The sequence below is a fragment of the Mauremys reevesii genome, linkage group 1 (genome assembly GCF_016161935.1).
Source record: "Mauremys reevesii isolate NIE-2019 linkage group 1, ASM1616193v1, whole genome shotgun sequence".
NCBI lineage: Eukaryota > Metazoa > Chordata > Testudines > Geoemydidae > Mauremys > Mauremys reevesii.
In genome coordinates this window covers 146185958-146213626 of record NC_052623.1, presented here as the reverse complement: position 1 = coordinate 146213626, position 27669 = coordinate 146185958, and the positions used below count along the sequence as shown (strand labels likewise).

Sequence of the window (27669 nt, the reverse complement as noted above, 5' to 3'; positions counted from 1 at the left end):
AGGCTAGGCTAACCCAGGGGCTGATCACTCAAGTTAACTACAGTGAAGAGACATACCCTTACAGAAAATAGGTGCAATGACAGAGAGCGCAAGTTCCAGACTTTTCCTTTGCTGTTAACCAGAGACCACACCCAGTCTGGAACTCACAGCATAGAGACATCTAGTGCCTGCATAATGTACTTCAAGTAAATGCTTTGTGTACCCTTTATTTTCCTCCCATTTTGCTTTAAAAAGAAATCATAGTAGCTATTCTACAAGCATCCTGTTGCAATACGTAACAATTTAAAATATAGAATTTGTGCTCAAATAAAATCCTAATTCAACACACACATTACATAAAGATTTTAAAGTTTTTTTTTCTAAAATACAATTATTTGGTGGCAAGAAGCTCTTTGGAGGCGTCCTCCCAACAGAGACTAACTCTGGTGAATAAAGTCTACAGTTTCAATTGCAATTTTGTGTCATGGGTCTGCCACAAACTGTAGCATCTTCCAGTCAAAGTTAATAGATTTGCAAGTGGTTAGGTCAGTCTCTCCATTACCAAACACACCAGGGCTTCCCCAGCAGTAAAGAAGGTGTTGCACCATGATAACTAGCATGTGGCAACTAACACATGGTAAAATTCTAGTGTGGACAAGGCAGCTGTAAATTCTCTCAAATGTTGGCAGGCTCTCCCCTAGTGTTCACCTCGACCTGCTAATTCAACTGCCATGTCCACATAAAGATTTTACCAAGTGTTTGGTCACATATCATAAGCTCGCACCTTTTGCTTAGCAAACATAAGGCCTAAGCCTGGAAGGAAAATTGATCTTCAACCCATAATACGATTGTGCTCCCCTTACTGCTCCTTTGAGATATAGAATAGTGGCCTGTTTATTTGTTTTAAAATATTCTTATTTATTCTGTATGCTAAAAAGATCAGGTCCTGACTCTTTCCAGGAGGACTTCAGCAATATTTGGAGAAATGGGAAGAGGACATCACAGGAAGCCAAAACTTGAGTTGTAGGTCTCTTCAGGTGCATCCACACGAGGAAAAACAGCAATTTCTTAGTTACCACATGGTAACTAACACAGGGAAAACCCTAGTGAAAATAAAGCGCTTTGTAATTTTCACAGGTATTAGCCGCTAAACTAGGGAGGGAGCCAATTCCACATGCTAGAGACCCTAAGACCACAAATTCAGGAGAAACAGGTAAAATAAATTTAGCAGGGAAGCAACAATCTTAATGTCACCTCTACCAACTCTACACCAGGGGATTTTTATCCTACTTAGGGACAATTCTCCACTGGGAATCTTTGGTCAGTTTAAAATATTCCTTAGTTCAGCCATAGGTTACTGGGCTAAATGTAGGAATATTTAGTAATATTCTATGGCCTATGTTATCCAGGAGATAAGACTAGATTGTATTAGTCCCCTTTTGTCTTAAAAACCTTTGAGGAAGGAGCTGGAGCTCATATGAGTTGATCAGGATTTGGGTATTTGCCTTTTTTGTTGCGTGTTCTGGGCTTTGTGGCTTTAACTTTGCATTTGTAGTTTGTAAGAAAAACTGGTCTCTTTAGGGATCCTTTTGGTGTGGGTTTGAGCCCCCGTGCTTAACATATTGCAATATATGATTAGAGACAAGGTAAGAGTAGATCCCTTTAAGAGTTCAGATTCCCATCCTCAGAAGACAGGGAATCAGGAAGTATGCCAGACTCCTTGCAAAGTGATTATCACCCAGCTAACTATGTGGAAGAGGATGATGGAGCTTTCCCAGGTGACTGAACTGGCAAGGATTTTATGGACTTTCCCCTGAAGATTCCTTCATCAGTGAGGCTGCAGTGGCATGGTAAATCCCAGGTGCTCACAAAGACTGACCTGCCCTTGTGAAAATGTCCTAGCTGGTGTAGGTCCTCACTCCAAGTCCCATCTCATTGCAAAACAAGAGTTCATGGGCTGGGAGTAGTTGTGGCAGAGTGCCCGTTTTGTGGCTTCTGAGAGGGCCTCCACACAGATAGTGCTTCTTGGCCTCCTCTATGTCCCTCTGGATGGAGGGACAAGTAGCAGGTGGGCAGAGTCCTGGAAATTTTAAGGTAAAAGAAAGTAAGGAAAAATGTTGCTTGCTCTTGCCCCAAAATAAGGCTTACAAGATGGACTGCAATGGATAAATCAGGGATACTGAACAGCTGCTCCATTTGAATAGATGGAGGAAGAGACTATGGAAGGGGCCATCAAGTCCCAGAACCCCATGAACAAGCATGAACAGCTTTCAGCATTTGGGGGTGAGATGCAACCTAAATCGCTGGAGAAGAGATCAGATCCAGAAACACTTTGTTTTCCTTTGGAGGTGCCCATGGTTAATGGCACAGACCAAGAATGTATACATTATACAATACAATCTTTTGGTTCACAAAAAAACTAGCTTTAAACTAACCCTTCGGCAGTTCAAGAAAGCAGATAAAGAAATCAAATGGTCTAATACCTCAAAATAATGATCCTCATGTTTTTAAGCATATAAAGAAGGTAAAATGCAGAGAGGAAAATTCCCCAAGTTGCACAGTGAATTAGAACACATTTTCTTCCTAGCAGAGATGTGCCTCTTTCAATGTAATCAAGAAAAAGATGTGTTACAATAAGTTTATGGTCTGTTGCTCAATTTATGGAAACATTTTTACCTGCTCCATATATTTTTTCTAATCAGGTTTCCCAACAAACAAAATCTTTTTTTTCCATTAAAAATATAGAAAATTAACTGAACTATAAAGCCATCATCCATTTATGAAATGTAGATTATTTATAATCTGCTTCCCATCACTGAACAGCTAGCTGGTTGGAGTGACCATAAGGCAAGGTGGTCCTAACATATGTACTGTACATATGTATTAACTTGTATTTTCTTTTCACCTTGAAGGTAACCCAGAAAAATACTTACCATACTTTTATGAATATTTGCTGTCCTCAATTTACAAGTGCAGTAATTCCTTTTTTACTGGATAACAGCAGTTTATAATTAAGAGAGTCAAATGTCAACACACTGCATTTATGCAAATCTGCAGCAAACAAGATCTGACACTTATTTTACCACATAAAACTATTCCTCATTATCAAAGTGATTTATGCTGAGTTGATTTTTCTGATTTGGCTGTCTGAAGGGTCTCAGGTATGCATGCTATTCCAAATAAAGAAAACAAGGAGGATCTTTTTAATATTCATACTGTATGTGTACGTAAGTAAAAAGTGACAGAAGACTTCCTGCATAAGAATTAACATTAGTTTTCATCAGAGACAAACTCATTTTAAGTCAAAAAGTGATCCAAATAAGAGGCCAAGTTTTGTAATTTCTCTCCCTCATGAAATAGCCCACAGTGAGACCACTAACATGAGAAAAGATTGCTGGATCAGGTCCAGTATTTGTATCTAGTTATACCAATCATCAATAAGATTGGTGCCAGCTACTCCAATGGCCGGCTGCCTGGAATTTTATTTTGAAACACTAGGTCCCCCAATTAGAGAGAAAACAGAAATCAATTCATTGTTAAAATCACATGGATAAAATGACCTCAAACGTAGGTGCACAAAACAAGTTTATTCTTTAATTAGAATGCAGCCAATCAATGATGGCCCAGAGAACAAGTGCTATCATTACTGCACCACCAGACAAAGTGACTCCATGTATATCAGTCGCTTGAAATAACGGAGCTCCAGGACAATGCAACAGGATCATCTTGTTTCAGTATTTGGGGTTTTTATAGATGTTTGAATCTTTATCTCAAAGCAGGAGACTTGTAACATTGTCCAGTGCCACAAACATTGCTTAGGTATAAGTTATTTTCATGCCCCATTAAAATGAAGATGATGTTCAGTTTGTGTACTGTAAAACAAAAACTTTCAGAAAATAACGCCATAATAAAGCATACAGTGCAATATTAAGATCTAATGCTTTTAAATATATCAGAAGATCAGACTCTAACTGAAACATATTTGAAGATCCCGAGTGCATGATATCATGTTTGTGCAATAACAGTTAAACTAGTGTGCTACAATACAGAATAAACCTTTTTGGCTTGACACACGATGCAGCATACACAGTAGTTCTCAAACACTGATGTACTTTGCAAAATTTTGGGCACTATCTTGTAGGTGGTTAGGAGTTGTTGATGCCACCCTCTTTTAAAGATAAATGAAGGTCACCGATCTCCTGCTGGAAAAACTAAACCTTTAGTTCACCAACATCCTGAAGTCCAGAAACCACCCGTCATGCAGCATACAGAATGGTACATGAACAAACAAAATGAAGAGAGAAAAGAATAAAATAGGTTCCTCAAACTATTTAACCTTGTATTCAGTTAATTTGCAACAACATGATTCACTCTTTTATAGTGACAGAGTTGTCTTAAGCTTAGATATGTAAAAGAATCATTCATGGACCAAAGTCACATATTAAACATGCTTCTACAGAACAGTGGGTCTATTAACATAAAACAAACACATGATTAAGGTGAAACAAAACAGGAAAAATAGAAAATGTTGCATAGGGAAAGAATACCAGTGCAAAGTCTATACCCCAATACAATGTGCAGCATGCTAAAATGGGTTTCGCATTTTAGGTGCCCACACACTTTACATACATGGGAAAACCCTGTGTCACTTTTTAAAAAACACAAAAAATACTAGTGACCCTATCCATTGAAAGAAGTAGTCCAGTGTAATACAAAAAGTAGCAACACCTGATCAATGTTAAAGGGTGGGATTGAAAGTTACAATAATAAGGGATTGTCTATATGAAAACATACTGCAAACATAATTTACTTGTTTAATTATAAAGAGCAATGCCAATTTAACTTGATTAAGTGTTTATTTCACTGCATTACTTTTTTTCCCAATCATAAACAATTTCAAATTACTTAGATTAAGAGCAAAGTAAAAGAAAGTGTTGGCAGCTACCAATTTAAGTGTTTTGCCTTGCTAACCTTCACTCCAGCAGAAGCAAACGAGGTGCATACTGTCCTCAGAACAGAAGACACACAAAAAGGAATATGTTTGAATGAGATATCCAGGAGTAGGTTGTCTCAAAGGCGGATACGGAACAGTCTTCTAATGAATTGCTTGGAATGAGTCACCGGCCCAACTGATGCTTTTGATCAGAATATGTAATAGATTTAATTTACTAATTAATATAATTTTATAATACGGTTTGAAAAAATCAGTACAACCCCAACAAAAATGAACAGCCCCGGCAAGAGACACTATGAATACAGACAAATTTGACTCAAACAGCTTACAAGTTCAATTTTTCTATTAAGAAAATTCTTCAGACAAAAAAAATACAGCGTAGAAAATATTTTAAAACTGATTACTATTTAAGACTTCTGGTTACACTGGCAGAAAAAAATCCACATACTGAATAACCAGACTGAACTGCATTAAAGAAGTCTGCAAAATAAAAATGTATGAATAGTGTAATGGGAGATGAGTACTAGTGTCATAAATTGGGTCTTTGATGTGATCCTGTGTCCTGGAGCTACACGTTAATTATATTGCTGCTGCAACTGGTAGCTCTCTATTCTAGGACAGCTACTGTCAGACATTAGATAATACATACTGACAGATTTTGCTATTTCAATGTTATGTAATTAACCGCTTCCTACCTCTGAGATGCCAACGGGCAGGCAGTGAGGAAATGCAATGCAGATTCCTTACAGATAATAAAAGTATTTCTTCAGGGAAAAGAAAGTGACCTCAGACCTAGCAATATATTTATTCTTTAATTTAGTTGAGTGGTTAGAGAAAGAGACTGGGAATCAGGGAACCTGGGTTTCAATCCCTTTATCTGCCCCAGAAGTGTTAGGTAAGTAACTTAAACTCCTCTGTGCCCCTATTTTTCCTTCTATAAAATGAGGAAAATTATACTGTACTTGCCTAACTTCACAAAGAGGTTTGAGAATTTCAGGATGAAAGTTGCCTGGTGTTATTTTGACAGTTCAAATGTCCAATGTTATCTAAGAACATTTAAAGCCACAAAGCCACAAAGATGCACAAAAACAAACATTACAACTCAGAAAAAAAGAAATAGCATTTAATTATGGAAAAATGTGGTGACAAGACAAACTATCCAGACATACATATAAATACGGCACACTGGAATTTTAAATATTTTGCAAATCTATTTTTCTCAAATATAAGTAACATATTCCAAGACAACAAATAATGCTTTTCCATGCGAATCCAATCTTCAAAATTAAAATAATTTAGGTATGAAAAATAATCCACTATATACTCATAATAATTAACCTTCCTGCGGTTGATTTTGTCATCCTTATTATTACTGAACAGGAGTGCTTAATAAAAATTCTAGTAGAAAATATTACCATCTATAGTTGAAAATTATTCTGAATTACAGTATCCAACAAAAAAGTCTAGCTACATCTAATTAAACTGGATTAGCATGTCTCTGAAAAGGATTTATAGCATAGGGGAAAAAGCGCTTTGCCGATCCAGTCCCATTTCATTGTTTAATTCTTAAGCTTTGACAGTATCAAAAATCCAAAGTCAGTAATTCCTCATCTGGTACATTAAGCATTTTATTTAAAAAATGCATACAATTTAAAAATAAGATACACGTGTAACAGAACCAGTTTGCAGACTCAAATCACTCGTTGCCATTATAGGTTTCCATCACACTTAACAGAGAAGAGGATGCACTAGAGTTCTAAGCATTTTGCTAGCTACTGGCTCAATTTAGACACACGAGTTCAGATACTTGTCCTTCTCAGCTGCAGAACTTTCAACAGAGCTTCTACAGTTTATAGGTCACGAAGCCTAAGATTTCACAAGGCAAACACGAGCTTCTGGACAGCTCAAGTGCAGGAACTTAAGCTGGCGAGGAATCACTATATCCCAATGAAGTACATGGGAAGTAGCCTACACTGACTGCTGGCACTGTATCCATTCAACTAAGAGAGAACACTAATATTGACAGATAGGTGAGTCACTATGACCACATGAAACACAGTGCTATCATCTCTTTAAAATGGCTGCAGGATCTGCAATTTTTGTAGCGCCTTGAATTGAGAAAGCCTTGAAGGTGCTCTGATACAATGGCAATGCACACAACACCTAGAAAGGTAAGTTCTCTGCCCCACCAGCAAATGTCCCGGTACATTAGCAAATTCCCAAAGCTGCTTTTGAATTGCTTAATTATTGCTTGGGAATAAAAGATCCTTGAGCAAAACCTAATCAAGTTAATTGTCAGAAGTGGCTGTATAGATTCTTCTCAAACGCAAAATGACAGCTGGTCTGTCCAACATGCTCATGGGACCCATAAGAACACCACAGTTTGCCCAGGACACCCATGGTTTTAAGCAACAGCAATATCCACCAGTTGCCTTTTGCCTTCCTTCAGTCAGCAACTGGCATGCCAGATCCCAGTAAATTCAGATCTCAAGTTTTTTATGCAGTGTGAACCAGCTTGTGATGTACAGGAGTGAAGACAATAGAAAGATATTAGAATGGTATCTTTCCCCTTTTTGCTTCACTTATCTTTTGCTTATATGAATGGTGAGATCAATCTTTCCCTGATCAAAGGACTATGTCCTGTCTACCAACAAGTTCCCTGAGACTTTAGCAGAAAGTTTGGAAGTCTTAAAGACATACCAGAAAAATGAAATTGTACAGAAAGGAATTAATCACTTAAATTTCAAGCTTCTCAGGGGCAACAGTCTTCATATGCATTTGTACAATGCCCAACACTGAGACCCTCATTCTCACTGGGCTTCTGGGCAATAAATATCAAATAAAAATGGTCAAGATTTTCGCAACTAGTGACTTGAGCCACCATAAAATAAGCCTGATTTTCACGGAGTGGGCATCACTGGCAATCAGGCTGGTAACCCGGTAAGGGATCTCACTCTTTAAGAGAGTGACAGGCCCCGCTGAGCACATGGTTGCTCAGGGTGGAATAGAAAAGGAAGGGGAAGCTGGGTCAAAAGGGGAAATAAAGGGAAGAGTGTGTCCTCTCCCCTGCTGGCTGTCTGAGGCAGGCAAAGCCTCTGGAGATTATTTGCCCAGTGTCTCTCAGCTGATTTGGGTTTTTGTTTTGTTTTGTGAAGATTGTGTGGAAAGGCCCTTAAAAGGTTTGGTGGTTTATTTCCATTCCCTTGCTGGTGAAACGGCCCACCAGCTTACAGACTCCAAGTTGTCTCCAGTAGGGCACCCAAAATCATGTAACAAACGGATAGTGAGATAAAAGTCAAACAACCTACAGCAATCCTTGCACCAAAAAATGCTGGACATCAAGTTTAGAGTGTGTATTACATGTACAAGTACTGAAGCTCCTTAATTCTTCATGTTCTTCAATATAAACTTTGCTAATGTTTTTTTCTATATACATGCTACTGTGTATATGTCCCTCTAATAGGACAGCTTTTTCCGGAACCCAACATCAGAGTTTTGCTGTGGTCTCTGGGTATTTCAAAAGAGCACTTCATATTTACAAACTGTCACACTGACCAATTGACTGGTAGGTGGCAACTTACTTTATTTAAATTTACCACAGGACCCTTTAAGATAAAACAACCCCTGCAGTTGAATCCACTGACATTGAGACGAGGATAGGGATTGTTAGGAGCACCTGTTAGTACTATCACATTCTAGGCAGTAATTTCCCAATTCCTAGCCAAGAGACCTGGGGCTCTCACTCTCCTATGAATATGCTGAGGGAACAGCAACTAATTTGATTCAGGAAATACAAGTCCATCAGATATACACAGAATGAAAAACAGCTGTGATAAAAGTCATAGTCATAAGCTGTTGAGTTTAGATTATAAATGAAAAGAGGAAAGCAAGTTTTATTCTAGGATCGTCTGGGAAAGCAGATTTACGAAGATATCAGATGAATGTGTGACAAAGTTTTTCAAAAGGCTGGACTCAGTATGGTTTGTGCAGTCATGAGTAAAGCATCTATTAAATTCTACAAAAATGCCAAAATCACACATATGCTTTCTGAGTTGTCATACTGTTTGGTAAGCAGCCATCTTTTGACTTGATTCACAACTCTACCTACTTGTGTTTCAAAATCCTTCTCAAAGCAACTATTTTATTCAATTTTGTTTACTAAATTTTTTTTTTACAAAAGTATTGCAGTGTTGTAGGTTTTTGGTATGGTGCCTTCATTAAAGAATTGTGTAATATAGACCTTGCTAGCATGAGGCTCTAGTTTCCTTAAAATAAGTCGTAATTATTCCGAGTGTCACAAGAGCCACTAGAAGATAAGTTAACTAAAAAAAGAAATTTAATTTTCATTTCCTTTAGATTGAAAATGAGAAGGCCTTATTGTCAAAGTAAATTGTTTATGACAAGGTTATGAGACTCTTTGGAAGTTGTGTTCAGAAGTTCCTTAAAAAGCAAGAACCTAGATCATATCTGACAGGAACGCAACAACATATATACACATCTATATTTATTAAACAGATTAAAACTTTCAACCTTAAAAATCAATCCAGAAAACTCAGATTACTTTGTAACTATGAAATAAATACACCTGAATGAAACCTACTGACAAGTCATGGTACTAGAGACGCTCTTTTTAAGGAAGCAGTTATATCGATTACATGCAGATCATAGATATAATTGAACATAAAACAAACAGAAACTAAGATTTGGCATTACTAAATAAACCTTTGGGGGGAAAACCATTTGAAACTCCCAAACCTCTGTGTCCAAGATAACCCGGGAAAACTTCAAAATGGCTGATAATAAAAACAGAGCAGACTAACAAAAACTCAACTATTTAAGTACTGATTTTGTGACACACAGTTACCCATGGCTCTATACGGAAGTACTTCTGACATCAAAAGTAAAATCCACATCAAATTTGAAGAAACTAATGGTATGTTTACAGTTTCCTTGCTAAAACTGCCTAATACCCCCATTCAGCAATTCACTTAACCACCTGCTTAACTTTAACAAAGTCAGAGAAATTTAAGCATGTGCTTAAGCTAAATATGTACTTAAGCATGTTCCTGAATAAGCCCCTTCTGACTAATATACATCTACACAGTTGGTCAGTTCCCTTAAAGACCTCACCACCATATAATCTTTTTCTTAAAAATTTGACAATGAAAAGAAAAAAGGAAGGAAGCTTGAGCATATACAACAAACAGATGGTTCCCAGATTAGAAACAATTCCAACACAAACAAAAACTCATCTCCATGGAATGTCTTGAAAAAAGTTGACTACCCCTCTCCACACACACCTAAATAGCCAAACTAATTCAAACTGTTATTTACCAACATTATAACCCATGCCCCCTCAAGGGATTAACAATATGATAAAAGTGCTTTTGATCTCGAGCATGCCTAGTGACCCAAAGCAGGTACCATTATGAATACTTTTCAGTGACCTATTATGCCAAGTGATTCTACCAGACAGGTATCTGCACCATAAACCATCTGACAACAATTTCATGCTATGTTAGCAGTTTCAGCAGAGAGAGAGAGAGAGAGAGAGAGAGAGAGAGAGAAAGGAAGGAATGGACATGGGGTCTCACACCTGAAGGCAGTCCCTGCTGAACAGGTTTGAAGCACATTGGCAGAGCAGAGTGGGGAAACTTGCACAACCATTGCCCATAGTTTGTAGATGGAGGACTTTGATTTCCAGGACTGTCAAACTGGCATCTTTCAGGGGTATTCAAATCAAAGGAAATTTTCAAACAAATAAATAAAAGAAATAAAAAAGGCATGCTACAGTACTAAGTGGCGCACATCAAAGTATCATGTAAAACATATACAGTCCTACCAATATTACCCAAGTGTTTTGAATTGTAGAAGAAAGGAGCAAATTTAATTATGCCAATCTGAACTACTTTAAGGCATCTTTAGTAATGAAATTAAAACAAATGAAATAAAAGATAATAAAAATTAAGTCAACAGAAAAAGCATTTTACAAAGCACCACAGATGGAGATTATTTTAAGGACTGTTGATAGTTTAGGTCCTGATCCTGCAAACTGATTGACTTGAATAGGATTACTCTCATGAGTAGTTAACACATCTATAAGTGTCTGCAGGACTGAGCCCTGAGGTTGCTATATCCTTAGTAGTTGTGTTTCTTTAATAATCTTTTGTTAAACTCCTCTTATTATTAAATACTAAAATAAATCATCTTTAGTGTAAACTGCATCAGAGGATTCTTTTATCGCTGAACCACATTAGAATATTTTCATTCATGAGTAAGTGAATATGCAGAAAGAGGAGATGATGAGCCGTTACAAAACCACAACATCTTTGCTACAACCAAGGAAACACGCATACTAATTAAATGACTAACAATTGCCAACTTGGCATGGATAGTGTCGAGAGATAAATATACTTGACCCTAAAATTCAGGTGTTTTTATACAAAATTATTTAAATCAGTCAAGCTCACTTTGCAATTTATAGCACCTTAGATGTACGCATCTAAAAGCACTTTATAAAAAAATTAAGGGTGAAATCAATGGGAGTTTTGCCACTGACTTCAACATGGCCAAGATTTCACCCAAATGCTTTGTCTAGCTTGTGAGATCACACCCCACCCCACTGAAATGCAGTCACCTTTAGGCTGGAAGCAAAAACTGTTTCATAGTAACATGAATTCTGCACAACATTTAAGGCTATTAAACATATATATCCAACTGGAGCTATAGGCAGGATTTATAACTGGAAATAAAATTGGCAAGAACACCAAGATGTACATCATAAAAACAAGAATGGGCATACTGGGTCAGACCAATGGTCCATCTAGCCCAGTATCCTGTCTTCCAACAGTGATCTGCATGACATGCTTCAGAGGGAATGAACAAGGCAATTTATTGAGTAATCCATCCCGTTGTTCAGTCCCAGCTTCTGGCAGTCAGAGGTTTAGGAACACCAGTGCATAAGACTGCATCCCTGACCATCTTGGCATTGACAGATCTATCCTCCATGAACGTATCCAATTCTTTTTTAAACTCAGTTATACTTTTGGCTTTCACAACATCCTCTGGCAAGGAGTTCCACAGGTTGACTGTGTTTTATGTGAAGTACTTCTTTAAACCTGCTGATTATTGATTTCATTGGGTGACACCTGGTTCTTGTGTTCTGTGAATGGGTAAATAATACCTCCTTATGCACTCTCTCCATACCATTCATGATTTCATTGATCTCTATCATATCCCTCCTCGCTTGTCTCTTTTCTAAGCTGAACAGTCCCAGTCTTCTTAATTTTTCCTCATGTGGAATCTGTTCTAGACACTTAGTCATTTGTGTTGCCTTTCTCTGTACTTTTCCAATTCTAATATATCTGTTTTGAGATGGGGTAACCAGAACTGCAGTATTCAAGCTGTGGGCATACAATGGATTTATATGGTGGCATTATATTTTTTGTCTTATTATCTATCCCTTTCCTAATGGTACCTAATATTGTCAGCTTTTTTGACTGTGCTGCACATTGAGCAAATGTTCTCAGAGAACTATCCACAATGACCCCATAATCTCTTTCTTGGGTGGTAACAGCTAATTTAGACCCCATCATTTTGTATGTATAGTTGGGATCATGCTCTCCAATGTGCATAACTTTGCATTTATCAACATTCAATTTCATTTGCCATTTTGTTGCCCAGTCACCGAGTTTTGTGAGATCCCATTGTAGCTCTTCACAGTCAGCTTTGGACTCAACTATCTTGCATAATTGTGTGTCATCTGCAAATTTTGCTACCTCACTGTTTACCCCTTTTTCCAAGATCATCTGAGTATGTTAAGCAGCACAGGTCCCAGTACAAATCTTTGGAGGGTACCCAGCTATTGACCACTCCATTGCGAAAACTGACCATTTATTCCTACTCTTTGTATCCTATCTTTTAACCAGTTACTGATCCATGAGAGGACATCCATACTCCTTCAAAAAGTGGGAAGGGAACTACAAAACCATAGGAGGACAAAATCTCCATTTTAAATATTATCCAAAAGATAACACAAACTGCATGAAACTCTTCTCCCTATCAAACTTCCCCTGCTGACAATTCCTCTCCACTCCCACAGGCCAACATGCTGCAGAGGGAGATTACTTGAGTTAGGGAGATCAAACCTGGGGCAGAAGTGAGCTCTGTGCAGGTAGGTAGGCTGGTGGCTTAGGTAAGGCAGAAAAAAAGAGGTACTCCTAGGGAAATCCTGCACAACTGCAGCACAGCAGAAAAATGCCCTCCCCACAGAATCCCTTTGCTTCCTTGCAGAAAATGGTTTCTGTGAGGAAGCAAAGAGAAGCTTCACCAGTGCTCACTCACCCCTCCTGACAGCTCAGACGCAGCTGTTCAGGCAGCCAGGGGAAGAGGAGTCTGGGGATGCCCTGGCCACCCGGGCATGTTAGGAGGGGTTTGGAGGAGGCTGGAGATGGAGTTCCCTCTCCCCCTTCCCTTCCCGAAGCAGCCAGGGCTGGGTCAGATCAAGCCCCAGAAACTTCTCCTGGCTACAGGAAGCTCTGCACCATGGGAGGGGTGTGTGTGTGTGTCTGGGTGCAGGGGGGCGGTGAGGCTCGGGGGGTTCCAAGTGCAGGGAGGTGAGGCTCAGTGGGGGAGGGGTGTTGGTGCAGAGGGGGGGTCCGGATTCACAGGTATTGGGCAGACAGGGGGGGCAGCTTCATGTACAGTGACCCCTCCCCCCAACCCGTGTAACTGGAATCCTACCCACTGAGTCCTCTTTGTATCAGGAGCCCCCCACACTCAGAACCCCCCCACCGAGCCCCCCAAACCCCACCCTGCCTCCCCCCTGCATCAGGAGCCACCCCTAGCTAGACCCCCACCCCACTGAGCTCCAACCAGCTGCACCCTGACCAAGCCCTAACCACCTTCACCTCATACTCCCTTGCAGAGTCCCATTCCCCCTGCACCAGAACCTCGCACCGAGCCCCCGTGCACCCAGATTCCCCCCAGACCTCCACCGAGCTGCTCACACGCAGGCTGCACCACACAGAACCTTGGCACTCTTGAGGAAATTCTGCACCAAAAAAATAAAAAAATAAAAATTCTGCAAAGTTCTGCATTTAATTGTCAAAATAACACAAACACAACAACAATATAATCATACCATTTTCAATTATTTTGGTAATTTATTTCAAAATACTTGTCAGCAAATAATTGAAAATGGTGTGATTATACTGTGTTATTTTGACAAATAAAAGATGCAGAATTTTAAAATATTGTGCGCAGAATATTTAATTTTTTGGCACAGAATTCCCTCAGGAGTAGGGAAAGGGAGACCAACCACTGGGAGTGGGGTCTGCCTGCACTCAGCAAGAGTGACTAGAGAATGACAGGAAAACAGAGGAAGTAGGAGTGCCTGGTGGAAAGAGAAGAGAGTAGAATCTGCTCTCATCTCTCTTCTCTGAACTATCAGGACATGCAGAGGATTCAACGAATAAATTGCTAATTGCAGCCATTTCAGAGGACATGAGTTTTCAAGTACGTAATAGGATGTGAAGAAAATGTATATGGCACCAACTCCTCTTCCCTAGAGCAGTAAGGAGCATCTGGTGGCCAATCTGCAAGTGACAGAAACTTTCTTTGCTTAAGGAGGACCAAAGCATTCATCCTAATTCAGTAGTCAGATTAGCCCTGAATGGCAAACAAATTGTTTTAGTTAAAGTAGTGACTCAGCCATTATGGTAATACCTGCCCTTCATATCTTCACTTCTCATTCACTGGCTTCTGTATTTATTTTCTTAATGTACTTCTGCTACACAAAAGGGAATTTCTGCTTAACATTCCTGTGCATGGACTATTTTATTCATTTTCATTTATAAACCAGTAAGCCAAGATTTCCCCAAACAGAAGCAGTCTAGACCTAAAAATCACTCAATGCGTCGTAACATGACTTTTTCCTAATAACTGCAAAAATTTTACACTTCTCATACATGTACTCTGTTCTTTGAAGTTCGTAGTTAATTATATTTTCAAGCAAATTTTACATTTTGCCACTTCTTGCATAATCAGTTTCACAGTCTCCCCGTATGACCAGTTTTCATCTACTTTTTTGGGGAATCTTTCAAACAGCAACAAGGATACAACTTAAAAAGAAGGAGATTGTAAAAGTACAAAAGATGGCAGTAACATTTTTTTTTTTTCAAACTGACTAGATTTCTGGTCTAATGTGTCCTTTAAAATTAAGACTCTAGCCATTTAAAGTATTCTTCAGTGACTACATTGATTTTTCCACAGTGACAGATGGACCACTTGGCTGTAGCATGTGAATGGCAGTTTTCTCTCTCTTCAACCATGCGGGATTATTGTTTAACATCGGCCCTCAATCCTGCACACAATTTTACAGGTGGTTAACTTCCATACAAGTACATGGAAGTGTCTGCAGGATCAGGACTTTATCTTTTCTCAGTTTGTGCATCAAAAAAATGGAGTGCTGAGAGACTGAATTGCTTACAAGGTGCTTTGAGATCCTTGGATGAAGTGTGTTATGTAAGTGCAAAGTAACATCATTACTCTAACTCAAACAAAGTTTTTTAAAAAAAAATATCCAGGAAGTTCTCACCCTTTCCTTATTTATCTAACAGACTAATTCTTACAAAATAAATATTCAGGAGGACAAAGGGATATTTTGCTGAGTTTTAGTAAACAAGCTTTGTCTAGTTAAAATCTTGCAATATCTTTCAAACAATATCAAAACACCAGAGATATTGAGGGTGCATCTTCAAGTACAATTGTTATTAGAACCCATTCTACCTTTACTCTTGCAGTTAGGATATTACCAGAACGCCTAGCCTCTATAGTACACTCTATGGACCCACAATATCAGAGGCAACATTTGGTGGAAACTTGGTATAGTACAGCTTCTTGACATTCATAAGTAACTCTCAACCAATTTTAGAGAATGCTGTTAAATGAATCTCTCTCTCTCTCTCCTTGGAAGAAGTCATCAACTTCTTATCAGCCATCTCCTATTTTTAATTATCCTTCATTGTTTCTATTATGCTCCCAGTTACATATTTAGACCAGTAATGCTTTCCAAAAGCCAGTGTGCAACAACTCTCTATATACAGTACAAATTCAAATGACCAGACTATTGTCTTTTGCTACATAGATAAATAACTTGGCAAATTATTTACCGTTTTACAACTAATCAGGTTCCAGGTGACCAACATTCTTAAGGCAAATTCATTTACGTGACTGGCTGTCTGGTTCCTCAGTATGCTTTCCCAAAAGCAAAAGCAAAAAAAGTATCTGACAGGCAAAGAACATCACATAAAATTTATTCTTTCACCTCTATATCAATGGGAGTTACTTGCAAGAATGGAGAGAAGCACTGACCCCTTATAATCTTTTCTTAAAATAATTAATGTGATTTATCATTTGGCATTTTGTGCAAATTCAGTAAAACATTAAGGTGCATATTAAGAGGTGAAAGTTGCAATGCCTTACAAGAATATATATTTTTGGATGCACTTGACAAATGGATTTGGGAATATGGGGAAAGCATCAGTTTAAAGCTACAGAAACGCTCTAAGAACTATGCATCTCTGTTGTCATTAGCTATAAGATCTGAAGAGCCCAAAAGGATTTTACATAACAGATGACACTGAATGTGCAATATGAAACTGCAGCAAAGAGTGGATTTTCTAAGCACACATTCAGCTATGTTAGAACTTGTCTGTTACATCATATTGTTGTGTAAGATGCTATTGACTATTAAAGGGATTCTACAGATCTTGCTGATTTTTATTTGTGCCTAAAAACTGGCCTTTAAGAAGTAATACCCTTTTGCTATACAGTTGTGTACTTAAGTGCAATCACAGTGCAATCCCATTTGTCAATATAAAACCAAACTAACCAAGCATATTTTGGTAAAGTTGTTATAACACCACCCACATCAAAAATGCTTAGTGCTTTTCTTAAGTTTCATACATCACTTTGTTTTTGCAATTTCAGTGCCCTGATAGGACTTTGTATGGAAGTAATTGGCTACTATGGTTCAGAGGATTTTGGAACAAAGCATAGACTTTAAACTGAATGCAGAAGTCGTCTTCGGGAGACACAAAGGTGGTAAATTATCGATTAGCTTTGTATTTAGACGCATCCCTGGGTTCACTGCTAGGATTGCTCCAGTCATCAGCTTCAGGTGTAGTCTTGTAGTGCCGCCATGCTGACTTATTAAAAACTGGAAGTCTTTCAAATGATTCACTTGAAAGAGCCTATAAAATGAAAGCAATGGTAAGAGATTGTTGTACGTATCTCAGCAACAAAGTGGTAGACAAGATAACTGACTCTCTATGAACCCTAACTTCTGCATTCAACAAAAGTTTCAACTATTTACATGTCCCCCACACATGATATTTTAGAAGCCACTTTGACTATGCTTATGGTGACCCAGTTCAAAATGGGTTGACCATATTGCAATAAAAATCCATGAAAAAAAATCCATTTTGAAATGCTCCCCCCGTCTCCATGGGAATGGTGGCTAAAAAGAGAATAAAAAGAAAGTGGTTAAAAGAAAAAAGTTTTAGGGGGCCCTTTAGTTGTTTTTTTTTTTTTTAAACTATTTTGGCAGGCCCATTCCCCTAGAGCAGTGGCTCTCATCCTTTCCAGACTACTGTACCCCTTTCAGGAATCTGATGCGTCTTGCACACCCCTAAGTTTCACCACTTAAAAAAAGACAGTTACCTTTTCCGTAACTGGTGTTCTTCGAGATGTGTTGCTCATGTCTACTCCACAGTAGGTGTGTGTGCTCACCACATGCACCGATGCTGAAAGTTTTCCCCCTAGCAGTACCCCTAGGGGGGGAGCACCCCCCGCAACCCGTGGAGTGGTGCCTGCCTGGCACGGTATAAGGGGAGCTGCACACTCACCCTCAGTTTCTTCTTGCCAGGCAACTCCGACAGAGGGGAAGGAGGGTGGGATGTGGAATAGACATGAGCAACACATCTTGAAGAATACCAGTTACAGAAAAGGTAACTGTCTTTTCTTCTTCGAGTGATTGCTCATGTGTATTCCACAGTAGGTGATTCCAAGCTATATCTGTTGGAGGTGGGTAGGAGTTCACAAGTTCCCAGGATGGACGAGGGCCCTGCCGAACCTGGCGTCATCCCTGGTTTGGGAGACGATCGCATAGTGCGAGGTGAACGCGTGAACCGAAGACCACGTGGCAGCCCTACAAATGTCCTGGATGGGGATGTGGGCCATGAAGGCAGCTGACGAGGCCTGTGCCTGGGACAAGTGTGCTCTCATAATGGGCAGTGGGGAAATGCCCGCCAGTTCATAACAGCACTGGATGCACGAAGTGACCCAGTTGGAAAGCCTCTGGGTGGAAAGCCCCTTGTGTGCTCAGCCAAGGCGATAAACAGTTGCGAGGACTTCCTGAACGGCATAGTTCGCTCGAGGTAGAGAGCCAAGGCCCACTGCACATCAAGCGTGTGAAGGCGGTGTTCCTCACTGGATGCCTGAGGCTTGGGGTAGAGGACCAGCAGAAAAGTGTCCTGACCCATGTCGTATGCGGAGACCACCTTAGAGAGGAACGCGGGGTGTGGGTGGAGCTGGACCTTGTCCTTGTGAAAGGCTGTGTATGGGGGGGTTCAGCGGTCAGGGCCCTGAGCTCTGAGACTTGTCTAGCCGACGTGATAGCAACCAGGAAGGCCACCTTCCACAAGAGGTGATACTAGGAGCACGTGGTCAACGGTTCAAACGGGGGTCCTGTGAGACGAGCTAGGACCAGGTTTAAGTCCCACTGTGGAACTGGGGGTCTACATTACGGGAAGAGGAGTTCCAGACCTTTAAGGAACTGGCCACTCATAGCGCGGGAGAACACCGTGTGTCCTTGCACTGGCAGATGGAAGGCCGATATGGCCGCCAGGTGCACCTTGACCAACGAGGGCGCCAGGCCCTGGGCCCTCAGGTGGAGGAGGTAATCAAGGATAAGCTGGATAGAGGCGGACACCGGGGAGACACCCTGGTCCGCCGCCCAGTTTCAAGGAGGACGCGCTGAACCTGTTCCAAGCACACCCTCCTCTCTCCTCCTAACCATTGAGCAGCCACTCCGTGAGATGGAGAGCCGCTGGTTTGGGATGGAGGAGGTGGCCCTGTGACAGCAGGTCCGAGCGGAGCTGTAACAGCCACGGCGGAGGTACCGCCAGGCTCATGAGGCTCCCGTACCAGTACTGCCTCGGCCATGTCGGGGCGATCAGGAGGACCCGGGCCTTGTCCGATTTTATCTTTTCCAAGACCCTGCTGATTAGAGGGAACCAGGGAAAGGCATAGAGAAGCCTGCCTGACCAGGACAGGAGAAAGGCATCGGAGATAACGCCCCTCCCCAGACCTGTCCCAGAGCAGTCGCGAACAGGTCCACCTGAGGAGTTCCCCACCTTCGGAAGAGCCAGTGGGCCACTTCCTGGTGGAGGGACCACTCGTGTTGCAAGAAGTCCCTGCTTAGGTGATTCACCTTCTCGTTCTGGAAGCCCGGTAAGTGGAAGGCCTTCAGGTGGATATTGTGGGCTATACAGAAGTCTCATAGCCCAAGGGCTTCTTGGCAGAGGATCGGGCCCCGCCTTACCTATTGATATAGAATATGGAGGCCGTGTTGTCCATGAGGACCTTGACTACCTTGGTCTCCAGATGGGAGTGGAAGGCCATACACGCCAGCCGCACTGCCCTGAGTTCTTTGACACTTATGTGTAGGGTCAGGTCTTGAGCCGACCACAGGCCTTGGGTCTGAACGCTCCCCACGTGGGCACCCCAACCCAGGTCAGACGCATCGAACACCAGCTCCAATGATGGGGCCTCATCCCTGAATGGGACCCCTTGGATCACGTTGATTGAGGTGGACTACCACCTCAGGGAGGTGATCACCTAGTGTGGCACTGTGAGGACCTTGTACATCCTGTCTGTGGCGTGGGAGAAATTTGAGGCCAGCCAGAGCTGGAGGGGTCTCATCCTGAGTCTGGAGTGTCGAACCACGTATGTGCACGCTAACATATGACCCAAGAGCTGCAGGCAAACCCTGGCTATTGTAACTGGGAACCTCATGACCGAGTCAATGAGACCCTTCAGGGTCTTGAACCTGTCTGGCAGGAGGGAGGCCTTGGCCGACACTGCATCCAAGAGCTACCCGATAAACTCTATGCATTGGACCAGGACTAACGTGGACTTGGTGTTGTTTACCAGAAGGCCCAAGGCGGTGCACGTGGACAGGAGGAGCGCCATGTGATTCCTCACCTGCGACCGGGACGTGCCCTTGACTAGCCAATTGTCCAGATATGGAAAGATCTGGACCCCCTGCCATCTGAAGTAGGGCGCTACCACTGACATGCATTTTGTAGACACCCTGGGGGCAATGGACAGTCCAAACAGGAGGACCATAAATTGGTAATGATTGTGTCCCACCGGGAATGGGGAACCGCAGCCGCGTCGGATGTGGAAGTACGCGTCCTGCAGATTGAGGGTGATGTACCAGTCCCCAGGATCCAAGGTGGGAATGATGGAAGCCAGGGAGACCATGTGGAACTTGAGCTTCACCATGTGCTGGTTTAGGCCCCATAGGTTCAGTATGGGTCTGAGCCCCCCTTTGGCCTTCATGATAAGGAAGTAACGGGAGTAGTACCCCATGCCCGTGAATTGCTCAGACACTGCCTCTATCGCTCCTTGTTCCAGGAGCCGCCCCACCTCCTGCTCGAGCAGGGCTTCGTGTGAGGGGTCCCTCGGGAAGGACAGGGGCGGGGGGTGGTTGGGCGGGGAGGAGTTAAACTGGAGGGTGTAACCCCAGGAGATGGTGCTGAGGACCCATCGGTCCGAGGTGATCCACGACCATTCTGGGAGGAAAGCACACAACCGGTTGGAGAAGGGACGCTTTATTGGGGTTGGATCCCTAACAAGGACTGGCGGGTTGCCCCTGAGCATCCTGTCAAAAATGCCTTTTCCCCGCCTGCTTGCCCTTAGAGGGACCAGGCTGGAGGGCAGGTCGAAACTGTCTATGAGGGCATCTCTTATAGTCCCGCTGCTTCTTATGGGCGGCCTCATACTTCAGGAGGGAAGCCAGGGTAGAACTCTGCTGCAGCTTAAATTTAGGTTTTGCCGGAGCCGGGACATATAGACCCAGTGTCTGGAGGGTCATGCGGGAGTCATTCATGCCATGCAGACTTGTATCTGTTTCCTCTGCAAACAGAGCTTTCCCATCAACCGGGAGGTCCTGCATAGAAGACTGCATCTTGCTGGACAGCCCAGAGAGCAAGAGCAGCCGTCTCATGGACACCGCTGAGGCCATAGATCACGCGGCTGTCTCCACAGTATCCGAGGCAGCCTGCAGGGAAGCTCAAGCTGCCGATGTCCCTTCCTCCACGAGCACCCTGAACTCCTCCTTATCATGCTCCTGGAGGGAGTCCTCAAACTTGGACAGGGAGCCTGTAGCAGGGTGGACCCTGCTTCTGCCCTGAGGGGTTTAAAAGCGGCCTGGCAGGGCTTGAGAGCTGTGGCTCTAAAAGCTGGGCTGATTGGGGAAGTGGCTGCAGCTGGGCCACACCCCAATCAGGCCACAGCTGGCCCCTATAAAAGGCTGGAGGCCAGAAGCCCAGACAGTCTCTCTCTGCCTTCAGAGAGAGAAGGGCCTGGCTGTAGGGAGCTAGAGACTGGATACCTGAGTGAAGCAGGGCTGGGGAAAGGCTGAGGAGCTAGGGAGCTCCAGCCTGGAAAGCCCCAGGCTGCGGCCTAGCAGTGGGCCAACAGGTACTAGGGGTTGCAGAGGGCAGCCCAGGGGTAGGCCAAGGCAGCAGGTCCAAACCCCTTTGCCTGTGATGAGTAGGCTGATACTGCAGTCTGCCCCAGAGTGTGAGGCTAGACAATGACTGGCAGTAGCCAATACTGAGGCAAGGTGGGGATAGAGGGTGAGGGTTCCCCAAGAAGAGGAGACCCAGAGAGAAAGGGGTTACTGCCAGGGGCAGCACCCCATGTGAAAGGGCACCAGGTCCAGGGAGGGACAGCGGGGGCCAGGAGAAGAGGGCGCGGGGGCCAGCCTGCAGAGGGCGCTCCAACACTGGACAGAGCTAATTCCCAGAGTCACCAGCAGGAGGCGCCACAGGGGTGAGTCCGACCCGTTACAGAGCCCCACAGATTGAATTCGTACCGGCCCAGGAGAACCTGATGGTTCGCCACCCGTAACTGAAAGCTCGAAGATTAATAAATTTTCCTACCGAAAGAGTCCAGTCTCCGAGAGTCTTTGTTCTTTGGGGTCATGGCTGGCTGACCTTGTCATTCCCTGTGGTTGACCGACTCGACCACCAGGGAGTATATAGATACTCCTGCCCCTTAGCGGGTATGAAGTACTTTCGCTCCGCCTTCTTTGATATAGGGGACAACGAGGCCGGTGTTTGCCACAGGGCATTCGAAATCTTAGCCACCCCTTCATGGAGTGGCAAGGCCACCCTACCCAGTGCTGATTGGGACTGCACGTTGAACAGGGAGTCCGCAGGCTCTTCCATCTTGTCTGCCTGGAGGGTGTAGGCTTGCTGCTACCCTCTTTAAGAGGTCTTGGTGGGCCCTGAAGCCCGCCTGTGGGATTCAGGGGGGCAGGGCCGCAATTGCCTCATCCGGGTGGGGTGAAGAGGCTAGCGCGGTGCTCAGGGCATCATCCGGCACTGGAGGATCCACCACCTGGTCGGACTCCGGGCACAGTGCCAAGGACGTGTGTTCCACCGACTCTTTTGTTGGGGGTCTGGAGATGGAAGCTGACGGAGCCTCCGAAGCTCTGGCCACCGAGCGAGCTCCCGCTGGAGGCCATGGTGCCCACTGGTAGCACTGGGCCAGCCACAACGCTCAGTGCGACTGCACTTGCTGTGGCACTGGTGGAGCCGGCTGTCCGAGTTGGCCGGTCTGGCTCGTTGAAGCGCAGCTACGAACGGAGACCCAGCTGGCGTAGGATCCATTGCTGTCTCTCGACCGAGAGGAGCAGCGGTGCCGGGATCTGTGATGGTCACAGGACGATGATCTCGACATAGAGGACCAATAGCGATGGTAATTGCTGCTCCGCAAACAGCCTTGACAGGTGGACCTGTGACAGTGAGACGCCAGCGATCGACGCCCAGGGCTGCGATGTCTTGGCGGAGACTCGGAGCAGAGTCTGAACGGGAACAGTGTCGAGGACCGTGCCTTGACGGACTGCAGTACCCTCTCCAGGACGAGGACCGACGACAACGTCTGCCGCGGTCCCATGGATATCTGCTGTCTGAGGAGGACCAGTGCCGCGAGTCCTGGTCAGACAGAACCAAGCCCTACAGTCTAGTCGGCATCAGGGGCGATCCACGTGGACTTTGCCCCGAGCAGACGCTGGGCGGTGATCCACGTCGGGAACGTTCCCTTGATCGAGACCGGTACTGAGCCAAGGGTGACTGTGGAGATCCCAAATGGTGGCTTGCCTCTGGAGCGGGGGGCCGACATCAGTGGAGCTCTGGGCACCGGCATGGGCACCCCTGCACTGCCTCTTCCCTGCCCCCATTCCAACCCCTTCCCCAAAATCCCCACCCCAACTCTGCCCCCTCCCTGCCCCCGGGAGCGGTGGGTCGGGGTCAGCGCCGACTCAATCAGAATTGCCCGTTGCCTAATGTCTCTTTCCCTTTTAATCCAGGGCTTAAATGATTTGCAAATTTTGCACCTTTCACTGCTGTAGGTTTCTCCCAAACAGCTCAAACAGTCTGTGTGCGGGTCGCTTCTTGGCATAGAATGCCGACAAGAACCACACGACTTAAATGCCAGGGCTTGGGGCATGCCCCTGCCCGGACTCACTGACTAAAACTAACTACTCAGCTAACTAACTACAGGTACTAAACGAACGAACAGTTCTGGGGACGAACTACAGCGAAGCTGGAGCAGAGCAGTTCTGACGCACCTTCACTGGCAGCAAGAAGGAACTGAGGGTGGGTGGAGCGCGGGGCTCCCCTTATACTGCGCCAGGCAGGTGCCACTCCAGGAGTCATGGGGGACACTCCCCCCCTACGGTTTCGGCTAGGGGAAAATCTTTCGGCATCGGTGCACGTGGTGAGCACACACACCTACTGTGGAATACACATGAGCAATCACTCCAAGAACTACCTGCTTACAAAATCAGACATAAAAATACAAAAATGTCACAGCACACTATTACTGCTTATTTTCTCATTTTTACCATATATCATAAAATAAATCATTTAGAATATAAATACTGTACTTACATTTCAGTTTATAGTACTATACAGAGCAGTATAAACAAGTAATTGTCTGTATGAAATTTTAGTTTGTACCTACTTCACTAGTGCTTCTTATGCTGCCTGTTGTAAAACTAGGCAAATATCGAGATGACTTGATGTACCCCCTGGAAAAACTCTGCATAGCCCAATGGGTACATGTACTCCTGGTTGAGAACCACTGCCCTAGATCTAACATGATTACTTTGAATCTAGAACTGAAGCCAGCTGGCTTGACACAATCCAGGCAAGACTGAGATAGTGTTGGTGGGTCATGGAGAAGCAGCTGGAAGAGGTGGTAGAATTCAAAGAGGGACTGCAACTGTGAGTTGTAACATGAGTGCACAACTTGGGGTTTCTGTTAGATCCTGGGCTGCTCCTGGATGTACAGGTAGCAGTTTTTTCTATTTATTGCATTTTCCTAGGCTGGTGAGTAAGCCCACCAACATTCAACTTCTCTCTCCAGTTAGGACCTTGCCACACTTATCCACACCTTCGTCAAATCAAGATTAGATTATTGTAATGCACTCTATGTACACTTCGGTACCATTCAGAAGATGAAGCTAGTGGAGAATTACTTATTAAGTGCTTACTCAGTGCAGCTGCACGGACTAGCACTATGTGACATGCACTGGCTTGAAATAAGCTTCTGGGTCAGATTCAAGCAGTTGGCTTTAAATATCCTGATTTATTTGCGACCTGGTTACCTGAGTGATGCCTCTCCCTGCAGGATATACTGCTACAGTTGAGCTCAGCAGACACACTCGAGATGGAACTCCCTTAATATAAGAGAGGGGGAGCGCCTGGCAGAACGTTCGCCATGAGAGTTTCTCTATTTTGTGATGATCTAGTCTGACCTCCTGTATAACACAGGCCATGAAACTTCCCCACAATAATTCCTACAGCGTATCTTTTAGAAAAACATCCAATCCTGATTTAAAACTTGCCATTGATGGAGAATCAATCCTTGGTAAATTCCAAACAATAATTATCTAACCTTCATTGGTTGGGGCAAGGTTCGTACTAAGGGGTGAGCCCCAAAGATGGGAGAAGTAAAAGTGAAGACAGAGGAGGAGAAAAAAAAATAGATATGGAACATTTTAACATGTATCATTATTCTACACTCCAATGTGCACTTCTTCCTGCTCTCCCAATTTAATTGTGGTCACAAGAGTCAGAAGCCAAAAGAACAAAAGTATTAACAAAAGTTGCCTGCCATCAAACCAGAGTCTTGGGTATCTCATCACTTTAATATGGATCAAAATCAAAATCTGGAACAAAGACCCAACATTAAGGGATAAAAAACATACCGGAAACAAGCTAATTCAATATCAAAGCCTGTCGTCAAAAATGCCACATTTATAACTTCAGTTTTTAGATTCTGCATGTCTGATTTAAATTAAGTACAATAATACAAGTTAAAAAACTGTACATATACACTGGAAACGAACTTAAGTGTGAAATGAGGAACAGTTGACTGTTCTGCCTGACAAGAGAATTATATTGAGAGCTTTACTATCTTAAGATGGAATCAAGTTGTTACCTTCAAATAAATTACAGCATCAGTACCCACGCCTTCCATTGAATAGAGTTTGAGATCTCCTTGAAAGTATCTAGCATAAAGACGAGAGATTGGCAAACCATACCCAAATCCAGCCTACAAAACAAAAACAAAACAAAAATGTGTGGTGAGGAAGTTAAAAATCAATACACTGTATGAGCTATAATTATATGAAAACAAGGTTAAAGAAAGCTAATTATTTGCACCAATTTGCCCTTCAGACTTTCTTTTGTTCCTCAGCCTATATAATATATTGCAGCCTTCTTTCTGCCTATACAAGATTTACTCGCTTAAATATTAAAGAGAAAAATCTCCAATAGCAGTATACATTTTGGCAACATACAAAAATAAGGACCAAATCTGATTAGAGGCTTTAGTAGACTAGCTCGTGCATGTTGTTACTTTCCCAAGAATACAGTTAATTTAGCAGCACAAACAGTAAGCAGTCCCTACCAAACAAAAGAGGATGATGCTCTGTACAGTTCTCTCATGAGATAGCTTGTGCTGCAACATTTCATTCATTGCTGGTGGTACTGAGTAGCTGACAGCAGTTTATTATCTTGGAATAGAATGTGGAAAAAGCAAGACACAGCCCTGCATACTTCAGCTGATCTAACAATGTAGACCAATGACTGTTGATGGCATGTTGCAACATGTTGCAATGGAGGACAGAAGGGAGGTGTAGGGAAAGTAAGGACTCCAACTTTACCAATAATATACAAAATAGTAATAAGCAGATAGCCCTTGCTATGGTTACTCATCATCAAAAAAATCATGCTGCAGCATAGTAGCCCTTCTGTTAAATATTAAGGCCCCATTATAAGCCACACTCTACTTGCCTAGGCACAGACTCCTCATTCATAGGCTTGAAGTGGTTACACACTAAGACCTGTATCCCCAATTACATAGGAGACAAAGTCTTCCTCTTTCATGACCCTAGCCTATGGAAATGAGGGTTATCATACTGGCAGTCTTCTCTTTCACTGCAGATAGTGGAACAAGTTTTTACCTGCAGATCCAAACTTTCAGCCCCTGTGACAGAGTGCAGAGAGTTACCAGGTGAGCTTGCACTCTGATCACTCAGTTCCCTCAGAAAAGGATGATTAGATAATTAACTTAAATTACTGCACTCAGGAGTGTGAGGGGGGGGAGGCTGGACGAGCTGAAGAGCCAACTGGCCCATCAGCTCAAGACTGATAAGAAGGACACAGGAAAGCAGCGAGGGGGAGAGAGGATCAGGGCTAGCTGAGCCCAGTCTCATGGAGATCTCAGACTAAAAAAAACCGCAGCTCCTCTCAGGCCCCGGGGGAAGGGCCAAAAGCACAAGGTACACTGCAAATAGTACTGCTGAAAGAGACTGTAAATTAATGGCACAGCTGGATAAACAACTAAGGGAGTCTAAGCAGGTTTCTGTGATGCAAAAAGACAGGAGCGGAGCATGCCCTGTTTCAGTGTGCCCAGCTGAGGCAGAGAATCACCATACTTGTTCATAGAATCATAGAATCTCAGGGTTGGAAGGGACCTCAGGAAGTCATCTAGTCCAACCCCCTGCTCAAAGCAGGACCAAACCCAACTAAATCATCCCAGCCAGGGCTTTGTCAAGCTGGGCCTTAAAAACCTCTAAGGAAGGAGATTCCACCACCTCCCTAGGTAACCCATTCCAGTTCTTCACCACCCTACTAATGAAAAAGTTTTTCCTAATGTCCAACCTAAACCTTCCCCCCCTGCAACTTGAGACCATTACTCCTTGTTCTGTCATCTTCTACCACTGAGAACAGTCTAGATCCATCCTCTTTGGAACCCCCTTTCAGGTAGTTGAAAGCAGCTATCAAATCCCCCCTCATTCTTCTCTTCTGCAGACTAAACAATCCCAGTTCCCTCAGCCTCTCCTCATAAGTCATGTGCTCCAGCCCCCT

At 43.3% G+C, this 27669-nt stretch overlaps 1 protein-coding gene across 1 annotated transcript in view; it reads right to left on the bottom strand.

The window, feature by feature from the left end:
• Positions 1-15592: 15592 nt before the first annotated feature.
• Positions 15593-27669, bottom strand: part of PDK3 (pyruvate dehydrogenase kinase 3) — an 84084-nt gene continuing 72007 nt past the window's right edge. Inside the window, exons 10-11 of the mRNA XM_039518846.1 lie at positions 25736-25849; positions 15593-17187 (exon numbers count right to left, since the gene is read on the bottom strand). Of these exons, the coding sequence (XP_039374780.1) occupies positions 17044-17187; positions 25736-25849 (258 nt within the window). The 3' untranslated portion in view covers positions 15593-17043. The remainder of the gene's footprint in view (positions 17188-25735; positions 25850-27669) is intronic.